Source organism: Marmota marmota, unplaced genomic scaffold, assembly GCF_001458135.2.
Source record: "Marmota marmota marmota unplaced genomic scaffold, marMar, whole genome shotgun sequence".
Lineage (NCBI taxonomy): Eukaryota > Metazoa > Chordata > Mammalia > Rodentia > Sciuridae > Marmota > Marmota marmota.
Window position 1 is genome coordinate 16,197,140 of NW_025999842.1, and position 12,404 is coordinate 16,209,543.

General features: G+C 32.4%; 1 protein-coding gene across 3 annotated transcripts in view; it reads left to right on the plus strand.

Moving 5' to 3' along the window:
• Positions 1 to 3,483: 3,483 nt before the first annotated feature.
• Positions 3,484 to 12,404, plus strand: part of Manea (mannosidase endo-alpha) — a 34,977-nt gene continuing 26,056 nt past the window's right edge. Inside the window, exons 1-2 of one of the 3 annotated variants that reach the window (XM_015499417.2) lie at positions 3,484 to 3,649; positions 8,112 to 8,693. In XM_015499417.2, coding sequence (XP_015354903.1) covers positions 8,150 to 8,693 — 544 coding nt within the window. In that variant the 5' untranslated portion in view covers positions 3,484 to 3,649; positions 8,112 to 8,149. Of the gene's footprint in view, positions 3,650 to 3,687; positions 3,879 to 8,111; positions 8,694 to 12,404 lie in introns of those variants that run through there. The other 2 variants (XM_048810551.1, XM_015499420.2) reach the window with 2 other exon arrangements.

Here is a 12,404-nt window from a genome sequence, read left to right on the forward strand (position 1 = left end):
TAGGGCATTAGCTGCAATCCCAATTTAGTTTAGAAACAATACTGTGCAACATATCTGACTTTCTGAGAAGATGATGCAATGAGAATATACTTAGTCTATTTACACTGATAGTAATAATGGACACAGTTTTTAAGTGAGTGGGCATGAATATTTCTATTTATAAATATTTATAAATATTTATATTTATAAATATTTATAAAGTGAAATAACCTTCCTCTCATTAAACATCAGAATATTCACTGAGTCCCCAAACGGTATTAAAATAGGAAAAAAAAAATATTTTCTCAATATAACAGAGAAAACATTTCATCAAGTAAACAGTCACTTGTGGTTAAAAAAATTAAGTAAATAAAGCACTTAGAAACCAGAAATAAAATAATTAATAATCTTGATAAGGTAGCTAGCAAAACCCACAGATATCATTGTATTTCATGACAAAATTTAAACAGTAATGAAATCAAGTAAAAATAACAATACTACCAATATTTCCATTAAACACTATACTGAGGTAATGTTAATGAACAGGAGAAAATGAATAAGTGATTTTAAACGTGAAGAAGTAGGAAAAATTCTCATTTACAAATGATAGAAATGTCTATATAGACTCTAGAGATGTAATAAAAATAAAGCAAAAAAATTCATCACAGCTTTTTGATATGAGACCAATGTGTAAAACTTGGTGCTCTTTTAATAGAATATCATAGCCAATTAGAAAATGTAATTTTTTTGTGGTTCTGGGGATTGAATCCAGGGCCCTGCACATGCTAGGAACGTACTCTACCTATGCTCTCTAGAAAATGCAATTTAAAGAACGCTCTTCAATTTTAGCAATAAAAAGGTCACTATATAATGATAAATATTCAAATTTTAATAAAAGGGATTACAAAGAGTTATAGAACATAAAAGACCTGAATATAAATCAACAAATATAAATATTCATGAATAAGAAGATATTTTTCTAAATTAATTTATAAATTCAAATTTTGAATTAATCAAAAAAGTCAAATAGAAACCCAAATAGGTGTCCTGCTGCAGTTACAGGAAAGTGATTTTCAATTTGCCTGTAATTCAAGCATACATGGAGCTAAAGCAGGAGGATCTCAAGTTTGAGGCCAGCCTCTATATCTTAATGAGACCTTGTGCCTCAATGGTAGACCTGCCCTAGGTTCAATGCCCCCTACCATGCAAGCATGCATTAGTGTTGTGCATGTGTACATGTGCATGTCCACATGCACACACACACATACACACACAAACACAGACTTTTAATACATCCTGGCTGGCCATAATAAAATTTATATGAAAGAGAAGATTGAAGCCTAGCTAAAGTAAAATTGTTTAACATATTTTCATTAGTGCATTAAAATTATACATAACAGTGGGATTCATTATACCACATTTATACAAGCAGACAATCTGCTCAATCACATTCCCCACTATCTCTGATTTCCCTCTCTTCTTTTCTCCTCTAATATTGGCTACTCTACTGATCTCCCTTCTATTAGTATTATTTTTAATTATTGTTTTGCAATTATATATGAAGGTGGAATTCATTATGATGTATTTGTATACATGGACACAGCATAATTTTGTTGATTTTCTTCCCAGTTTTTCCCCATATCCCCTCCTCCTCCTTCCCTTTTGATCCCTTTCCTCTACTTGATTGTAACTGGATATGAATGAAATCTCTGTGCAATTTTGATTTGCATTTCTGATCTGCTAAGGATGTTGAACAAATGTTTCACGTATTTGTTGGAAATTTGTATTTCTTTTTTGAAAAATGTCTGCTTAGATCACTTTCTCATTTATTGATTGGATTTTTCTTTTAGTTTATTATAGGCAATATCCCTTGTTGAAAGGGTAGCTGGATAAGATTTTCTCCCATTTCATAGGCTCTTACTTCATGCTTTCACTTCCTTTGCTCTGCAGAAGCTTTTTAATTAATTCCATCCCACTTATTTATTCTTGGGTTATATTCCTTGAGCTTAAAGAATCTTATTAAGAAAGTCAGTGCCTATGCCAATAAGTTAGAGTGCTGACCCTATGTTTTCTTTTAGTACTTGCAGGAATTCTGGTCTAATCCCTAGGTCCTTAATCCACTCTGAGTTTCATTTTGTTCAGGGTGAGAGAGAGGGGTCTAGTTTCATTCATATATGTATGTGTGTGTGTGTGTGTGTGTATCTCCAGTTTTCTAACACCATTTGTTAAAAATGCTATCTTTTCTCTAGTGTGTTTTTGGTACTTTTATCAAGTTATCAGATGGCAGTGTCTGTGTAGATCTGTTTTTGTATCTTCCCAGAAAATTTATTACCTGTAGAATACAAAAAGATCAATATCTTCAATAGGAAGGGAGAAAATGCAAATTAAAAGAAATGCAATTAGATGCTATTTTCAGGTGAAAAATTAAGGTTGACAATAGCAGATGCTATGGATAAGGATGCACCAAAGTAGCTGATGTGAAACATATTTGTATATTGATGAATTTCAAAATCTGAATGTGCAGTGAGACAAAAAAGGTTACAAGTGGGAAGGATGGAGTGTTTCAGTAACATAAAATGCAAAACCAGGAAAATTATTTTTTATGGAATTACATGTATATAACTACTTTATTAAAGAAATGGAATGACAAGTACAAAATTCAGCATAATGGTGATGTGAAGCCTAAGTATGTTTTCTGAGAAGACTACTTAGAAGGCTTCAAAACTACAGGTATTTTTTAATTTCTTAAGCTCTGTAGTGGGTTATGTAAAAAAAAATTCTTCTTTAAAATGTGCAATTATATGATACACTCATTTATGTATGCTTCACAATTATAGTTGTTTTTTAAAAAGCCAGTGAGTTTTAAGGAGATCCCTTAGAAAAGTTTTCATATCATAGTTACAATCTGTGAGTTAAAATTACCCCGTTACTATGTAACCAAAACAAAACATTGAATTCTCTTGGCTTTTGAGGCTGATGCAAGATGGAAACCCTCTGCTGTAACATTTATTTCAAAAATTTCTGTTCTTTATATTGCCTTATTTTCAACTGTTTCAATTGATTTCACTACAAATGTGATTTTAGATAATTGATTTGAAAATTAAAAAATGTCATTTTTATCTGTCTACTTTGGCTTTCAAGTAAAGAGCAATTTAAAAAAAAAAAAAGGTAAAACCGTTTCTCAAGTTAAAACTTTGAAAACAAGCAGTATACTCGAGTTAAAAGCAACCTCTGAATGCCTCATATTGGAAAACAAAAATCCAAACTAAAACGACAACAACAAAAAGTCAAAGCAGCTCTCTGAGCTGAGCCATAGAAGACAACTTCTAATTGCCATCTCTACTTTCTGAAACTAGCTGGGATCTCAGCCTCACTCAACTTCAACCCTTTCCTTTACTTGCAGGGGTCGCCCTTTAAAACACCGGAGCCTCTTTTTATCTAGGCCCCTCCCGCCGACGGACTCCAGACTCGCACTGGGAGAACTGAACCCCGCCCACCCTTGTGCGCCCCGCCCCGCCGGCCCAGCCCGCAGGGCTCCCGGAACGCGCTGCGCCAGCCTTTTGGGCAGAGGTACAGGCTGCGCTGGGGCGAGGAAGCTGTCAGCTTTCTCAGTCTTGTGGACTACCGCTTTTCCGGCTAAGTCCCCACTGGTGGGCGAACCTAGACCTTGGTGAGTAGCTGCAAGACTTCCGGACCCAGTGACGCGGCTGCGGCGGGCGCGGGGTCCACTGTGGGCGCCTGCGCGAGCACACACGGCAGCCAATCGGCTCGCGGCTTTCCTGCCGAAGCCCTTTGACCCCGCGTCCCTCGGCCGGCAGCGGGAGGCTCTGAGTGTTGAGCCTGGGCCCTTGGCCACCTAAGGTCCGTCCTGTCACTCTCACCCCCAGATTCTTGTTTAGGTTAGTTACTTTCATTGCTTTTAATCCTGTTTGATCTGGACCCCACCTGCTTCCTCTCCAGTCTTTTCGCAGGGGAATCCTTCTGTCGCCTTGGTTTTCTCTTCTCTTCCCAGAAAGTTGGAAATTTCGGTTTAGGTGGAACTTTTCTCAGTCCCTTGCCATTATAACTCTCATACCGCATCTTGGCCTTGAAGCGACTGAGAGGACAAGCCTCAAGTCCTAAAGTCCTGGGGTTCAGCAGGAAGGTCGCCCTACTGTCTCCTGGCGCCCTTGGGCATCTGGAGAGGCGAGCAGGATGGGGAGGCCACCGTGCAGATTCCCCCCCCCCCCCAGGTCTATTAAAGTGTTTGGCGCTGCCATTGTAGACTTTATCCTTTGCTAAGACTCAGAGACCAACTGTGAAGCATGAATACCTTTGTTTTTCTATTCAGTGAAGAGAACTTGAAATATAGGCAGTTCTATCAGTTTGTTTCATTTTATTGTTAAGAAACCCTACAGATAACCGTTAAGGGAACCTGGAAAGGCGCAAAAAAAAAAAAAAAAAAAAAAAACAAGTGCAAGGGAAAGACTATTTATTAGATGAGAATGGGATGAGGGGTTGTTTACATTGAAGGGTGTAGGCAGTAGGCTGAAAGAAAAATACGAAACAAAATCAAGGTATTGCAAGTTGTTTGCAAATCACTTTCATGACAGTCAAGTTGGTTACTCCACTCTCATTGTGGTGTATGTAAACCTGACAAAAAAACTGGCGTTGCTGTAAATTTTGTGGATTTTCAGACTCTATGCTTAACACATTTGCAAAGCTGCCTCTCTTATTCATGTGAGTAAATAGTGTATGCTCAGAATAAATAAAAATACACTGTCTTCATATTGTGTGCTACAGTTCATGAAGCAGGTAACAGTCATTGTTTCTTAAAACCGTAATTTTAATTGAACACATGACTATGTTTTTCATCCATGTCTTAAAAAGTGATATATTCTCTAAACTTGATATCTGTAATACCTTGTAGAAAGGCAAAATAGTATGGGAGCAAGAGCTTAACTACTAGGTCAGAACTTGCTCTTCTTGATCTGGTAAATTGCTTACTCTGAAGCAGATTGCTTAGCCATAGACTATCCTAGACCATAGACTTTGAAAAAGTTAGTAGTGTTAAAATGAAGTTCTAATTCACAGATTGGAAGGATGAGATTATGCATAACTGAATTTCTGTTGACCAAAAGGTATGAATGTTTACAGTCGAACTGATCTGAGCAAGGAAGCCTTAGTACAGAAACTGATTCTGAGAGTTCCAGATGTGTCTTATTAGTTGTATTTATCTCCAAGGATTTCCTACAGAATAACATTAGAAGCAAATAATAGCAGGAAAAAAACATCCACCAAGAGAAAGCATGAAGAGTTTGTATAAATTAATTGATAACAATAACTAAAAGAGACTTTGGCCTTTCTGAGTTATGTGATTATTAGCAAATATTTTTAAAATGATGATAGTATAGTGCTTCAAGATCTGATTTCTTAGCTGTCTGAATGTGGGACCTCCAAGTAAACTAACATTTTAAGAGATTGAAAGCATAACAAAAACAGAAAACAAATTCAAAAGAACCTATTATGCATAACTTTAGAATAATGTAAATTGTCCTTTCATGAGAACACATTATCAGTAGCCAATACCTGCTTTGAGAACCTGTGCATCTGCAATTAACTTGTTTTTTTTTATTCTCAAATAATGTCTGAAACTTATTTTTTTGGTTGAAATTGAGTAAGTAGTTCTCCTTTCCTGCAAGATATTTTAGGTATCTCAAGGGTCACTGTAGTGTTACAATTTTGAAGGTGATAATTTTTTTGAAAATGGGTTTATACGATTATTGAATCTTTATAATTCTTCTTGTATAGTATGTTCAATATAGACTATAAACATATGAAATGTATATGTAATCAGTAGAATCTGAACACATGCATACCAATGTCAAAAGCAAGAGGTCCAGAAATTAAATAAGCTGAAAAACTAATGATTACTGACTGTGTAAGATATGTTGGTCTCTACTGGAGTGTAAAGGTAAAGACTCCATTTCTTGTGGATATGACTTGTATGTAAATAACATGTTGTAATACATAATCTAAGAATTGCCAATTTGAGAAGTGGATAATGCTAAAACAATAGACTATTTCACTCTGGAATTCAGAATTATCAAAAAGGCTGCATTGTATCTTTGGAAATACTCATATTGCTGTTTTTTAAGTCAGACATTATTCTAGGAAGGTAGTTAAACCATTTATTGCTGATCCTCACAAAAGTCTTATGGTTGAGATAACTCATAGTGGAGACGAGAAGTACAGAAAGATCAGGTTATTTGTATAGATCAAACCAAATAGATTGCACAATTGGAATTTGAAGTCATACATTGCAACTGAAGAGCTGAAACTTTAATCACAATATCTGGTGCTTTTATTTAGGTTGAGATGACTTATTCTCAATTGAAATATGGAGGTTGGGTTACAGCCAGTAGGTCATCTCTAAAGATTGATCTGGTACATTATCTGTAATGATATGGATTTTAAACATTTTAAGTTAATGAATTAAGTTATGCATAAAGAGAAAGGGACCAGCTTCAGAAATTATATTTATAGTCAAGAGAAAGAAAAAAGAAGACAGCCTCCATAGTTCAAATTTTATACTCTGTTTCATGGGTGAATCTAGGAGATGAACCTGAAAAATGTAAAAAAGTTTCAGTATTATTTGTGACTTTCCATTCAGCTGAAGTCAACATTCCAAAAATAAATTTCAATAGTAATTTGGTTATTTCTTTCATTCTCTGTGCCTTCTCAATATTCACTGCCATCAATTATTTTTTTTCTTTTTTCCTGTTTCTATTTTCTTTTTTTAAATTGATTTTAAAAAAATAAATGACAGCGGAATGCATTACAATTCTTATTATACATATACAGCACAATTTTTCATATCTCTGATTGTATATAAAGTATGTTGGCACCAATTTGTGTCTTCATACATGTACTTTGGATAATGATGTCTATCACATAATTCTTTATATAATAAAACTATTATAATTGTAGTCGACATATGAAAATATTACTGTTTTCTCACCTAGAGGTAACTATCACATTTTAAGTATATTCCCTGCCTCTATGTATATGGTTAATATAGTTGAAATCTTTCAACAAAAATGTTTTTCTGACTCATGTCTTGTCAGAATGCTCACTTTTTAAGCACAAAAAGGTTTTATTGTTATCTCAATAACTTGGAAATGTCAGGACAAGTTTCAGAGGCAGACCAAAATGATTATCTTGTTCCATTGTTCCTAGTCAGTGAACAGGCTCCCCATGTTCCACACATGGAGTTTTTAGTTCCTGGAGTTATGGAGTGCAGAACTTGAAGGACTGTAGGAATTGTCCCTTCTCAGAAATGAACAGATACTATGTTAATAGCTTGAGCCCTCTCATTTGCTGGTGGTATGCTCTTCATCTTTTTATTTTTGAATTACTATAGTCTTATAGAAAAAATGCACATTCAACCATTTCCACATATCTTGCATATTACCCAATGATAATTTTTACATTTGTATATACTTATATATTATATTACATGTGAATACAGTTGTCTCTCAATATCTACATGGAATTAGTTCTGTGTTTTCCCTTGGTTACCAAAATTCATGAATGCTCAAATTTCTTATATCAACTTTTGATTTTTTCTTTCCTGTCATTTAAAAAAAAAATGTTTGATTCTATTTCATTTCCAAACATTATTTTAAGTGTATAATTATTTCCTCCTTGTAATATTGTAATTTCAGTTAAAAATGATTTATTTTAAATCCAGTTTATGGTTCAACTTTAATGTACAGCATACATATTTCCTTTTATTATGTTTTTTAAATTCTATGTTTAAAATTAGAAAACCTTAGTTCCAATACACAGAAAAGTCCCTTTCTTTACTCAATATTCATAAAATCTGTTAAAATGATGAAAAATTTATTTTCTTAAATGAAATTCCTGAAAGGTTTATTTAACAGAATATAATTTGCATGCTAATGGTGATATTTCCAGATCAGTACTGCCACTTAGTTTATGTATATATTGATTATTTACTAATACTTGATAACATAATATTGCATTTTCTTAATTTTATTCTAATCACTATGGATTTAGTTTTCATTTTGAATACATTAGAAAATATTATTGATACCTCTTACTAATTTTCTTTTTTCAATAAATTACAGCAAAGCATTTGCTATCTTGGACTTTAAAGTATGTCATCATGGCAAAATTTCGGAGAAGGACTTGCATCATTTTGTCACTTTTTATTCTATTTATTTTCTCTCTGATGATGGGTTTAAAATTGCTGAGACCAAATTCAGCTACTTTTGGAGCTCCTTTTGGACTTGACCTTCTTCCAGAACTTCATCAACAAACTATTCATTTGGGGAAAAAAACTGATTTTCAAAAGAGTGACAGAATCAACAGTGAAACAAATACCAAGAATTTAAAAAGTGTTGAAATCACTATGAAACCTTCCAAAACTTCTGAACTTAACCTGGAAGAACTGCCACCTCTGAATTATTTTTTGCATGTATTTTATTACAGTTGGTATGGAAACCCACAATTTGATGGTAAATATATACATTGGAATCATCCAGTCTTGGAGCATTGGGACCCTAGAATAGCCAAGAATTATCCACAGGGGAGACACAGTCCTCCAGATGACATTGGCTCCAGCTTTTATCCTGAGTTGGGAAGTTACAGCTCTCGGGATCCTACTGTCATAGAAACTCACATGAGACAGATGCGTTCAGCTTCCATTGGTAATTAATTTATTTTACTTACGTGTTTATGTATATAAGCAAATTTTGGTGGAAGATTAAATTACTGAGTTGGTCTTCCCAGCGTTATTAATTATATTGTTAAACTCATACCTACAAATTAAACTATATATGTATTATTAAAAATCCAGGTAGCCACCTTTTTACTTTTAAAATTTTAAAAAAATTTTTAGTTATAGATGAACATAGTACCTTTATTTTATAATTATTTTATTTATTTATGTGGTGCTGAGGATCAAACCCAGTGCCCCCAAAATGCGAAGCAAGCCCTCTAACACTAGCCACGACCCCAGAACAGTAACCACCTTTTAACACTGCCTTTAATGTATGTTGTTTAATTTCTAAATTTTGGGGTATTTCTGTATATATTGTTTTTATTGATTTCTTAGTAAAAATAAAATATTAAATAATAATTTAATATATATTATGTATTAAATTTAGTTATAAATTAATACATAATATGTAAAATAATTTAGTTCTCTTTCTCAATTGTATTACTTGTGCTTTACATAAAATACAATGATTAATTATGTTTCTTAAAGGTATGCATGCACCTGTATAAATATCATCAGTCAAGTGGTAAGGTACTTCTGTAGTCCAGAAAGTTTCATCGTTATTGCCTTATTTACCCACCATGATCCCCGGACCCTGTGCATCTGATTTGTATCACTGTCAAGTAGTTCTGAATGTTCTATTACTTCGTGAAAATAGAACCATCCATCATTTGTGTGTCTTATTTCACTTACCACAATATTTTCAAATGCACCTATGTTAACATAGCATATATCTACAGTTTAGTCTTTTTATTGCTGAATAATATTTAATTATATAATTATAGAAATTTTTCTTCTATACTCACCTGTTAAAAGGCATATGTGTTGTTTCACATGTAGCATATTATTTGACTTTGTGTTTCTATTTATGTAAACTACTTTCATAGTCTTTTTAAAATTTTTTGTGTTTATTTTGTTTATATATCGTACAATGAAATGGCTTTTAAATATTCTATTTTGTTATTTATTTTTCATTTGTTCTAATCATCTTTGTTCCTTTCTTTTTCTTCTCTTACATTTTTAAATATATTGTATATTCTCTGGCCTAGTACAATATATTTATTCATTTTATTTATTTTGTATGCTCTAATGTTCAAAATATGCACCTTGAACTTAACTGATGTTAAGTCATTGGTTGATCTTACTGTTCTTAGAAATCTCCATCAGCTTTCTCTTCCCTTTCCTCCTTGTATTACAGTTATACTTATTTATTTAGATAGTTCTATTTTCTAAATAGTCTAAATAGTTTTATTTAAAAAAATAATTTGGTATCTGAAAATTCTTCAGTTTTATTTTATAACCTTTGTAAACTTTTCAGTTTCAGTTCTATCTCATTAGTGCTCTTAGTAGAAGGAACACAAGAAAAAAAATGGTTGTTCTCTACATGAAGGCATGAACTCACTAATGAGTTGATAAGTATATAGAAAAATGCAAGTTTCTTTCATGAACAAAACAATGTAGAATTCTGTGAGTCTACACTAAACATGTAAGATGATGATTATTTTTTCCTATGGAGTGACTTTTTTCAGTTACTTATGATATCTTATTTTTTAGAATAAACTTACAACTCTAATTTCTATATTCTGTTCATATTATGCCATAAACAGATATGGTAAAGCCTATTTAAACTATATTAGCTTCTGTGTGGTATATGTATCTGTCTTTATTTCCAGATTTATATTAGAGGGAAAAACTTTCTCAAAAGACTTTTCCCTTATTACCAAAAACAAACAAACAAACAAACAAACCAGTAGCAGATCCAAGTCTTCTTTGTAATTTTAAGACTACACTGTTGTTTAAAAAGCTGAGTTAGGCAGAGAAAATGGTTATTGTTCAAAGTGTTAATTCTTTTATACAGATTGAACTGTATACAATGATTTTTTTCCCCTCAATTATAAATGTAGCTGTTATATTTTATACATTTATACTATAAAACATGTCTATATTTTATAAGATAAATAAATATGAATATTACTTAGTTTATAGCTAATATTTAAGTATCATAGTATGATTGTGGTTAGAAAAAATATTTTTATTTCATGTTTGGCTTTATGTCTTTATGTTTATAAAACTTTTTATTCCTCATTATTTTACTACCAAATTATATATGATACGAATTATTTCTAAACATCGACAATAGTATAATTATTGTTATTTTAAATATTGGTAGTTTTACTACTGATGCAAATATTTTACTTTTTGTTGGATTCTTTTACTGTATCAAATCTTTTAGTTAAAGCATAATGCATCATATTGTCTGTTATACTGATACCAAAAAATTATAGAAGTACCCAATGGATAGCTTTATTTTTTAAACAATTTTAGAAATATTCAGGAGTCAAAATAAGAGCTCTTAGTAGAAAAACATTCTAATCCCTAGAGTCTGTAGATATGCTATTTTACATGACAAAAGAAAAATTAGAATTACTGTTGCAAAGATTTCTATAATCCATTGACTGAGATTATCTCAGATTATTTATATTATATTAATTATGGGTCCTTACAAGGAAGAGGGAAAAGGAAAAGTCCAAGGTATGTGATGTGCAAACAACTCAACCCACTGTTGCTGTCATTGAAGATGGCAATAGGAGTTCATGAGCAAAAGAATGTGGTAGCTTCTATAACTTCAGTGACCCATAATTAGATTCTTCCCTAAACCCTACAGAAATAAATGTAGTCTAGTCCAACATCTTTATTTTAGCCATTTGAGACCAGTTGCAAATATCTGACCTATAAAACTTTTAAGATAATACATTTATATTGTTTAAAACAAGTAAATTGTAATATTGAGGGTTTTGTTGTTGTTGTTGCTTTTCCTGATACTAGGGACTGAACCCGGACCCTCATATATGCTAGTCAAGTACTCTACCACTAAACTATAACACCAGTTCATAAATTTGTGATAATATGGCAATAGAAATTTATATGTAGCCAACAATTCATTCTGTATCTTTAAAATTATCTTTCCTTTCTTTCAATTTAGCACTATTTAGAGTGTTAGAGTCTTGGCACATAAAGAAGTCTTGGCACATAAAGAAGTAGGGAGGCACAGTGGCGGACACATACCTGTAATGCCAAATATTTTGGAGGCTAAGGCAGGAGGATCACAAGTTCAAGCTCAGCCCTGGCAATTTAGCAAGACTCTTCTCAAAATAAAATTTAAAGAAAGGGCTGGGGATATAGCAGTGGTAGGGAACCCCTGGGTTCAGTCCACAACACTGTGGGGGGAGAAAATGATAAAGAAAATTACTGTGTTACAGTCTTTAGTCTCTTAGACTTCAACATTGATGCTTCAAAAATACTAAATGAAATCAATAATAGAATATTTTCTGAAAGCAGAAAATATTGTATTATTAAGTTTATAATTCTCATTTTTTCATCTTATTTGCAAGTTTCTGCAAAAAAAGTAGGAGAAAAAGAAGTTATACTAAGATGAATTAAATTTTTAGAGTTTAAATGTACCTAATAGCAGCTAACATGATGCTCTGAATATTCCCTTTAGAGCAACTGTTTGTAATATAAATTTAAATTTATGTCTACTGTTGTATAGTAGTGATATCCATATAGCTTTCATATTGCTGTAAATGTTATATATATATATATATATATATATATATATATATATATATATATATATATA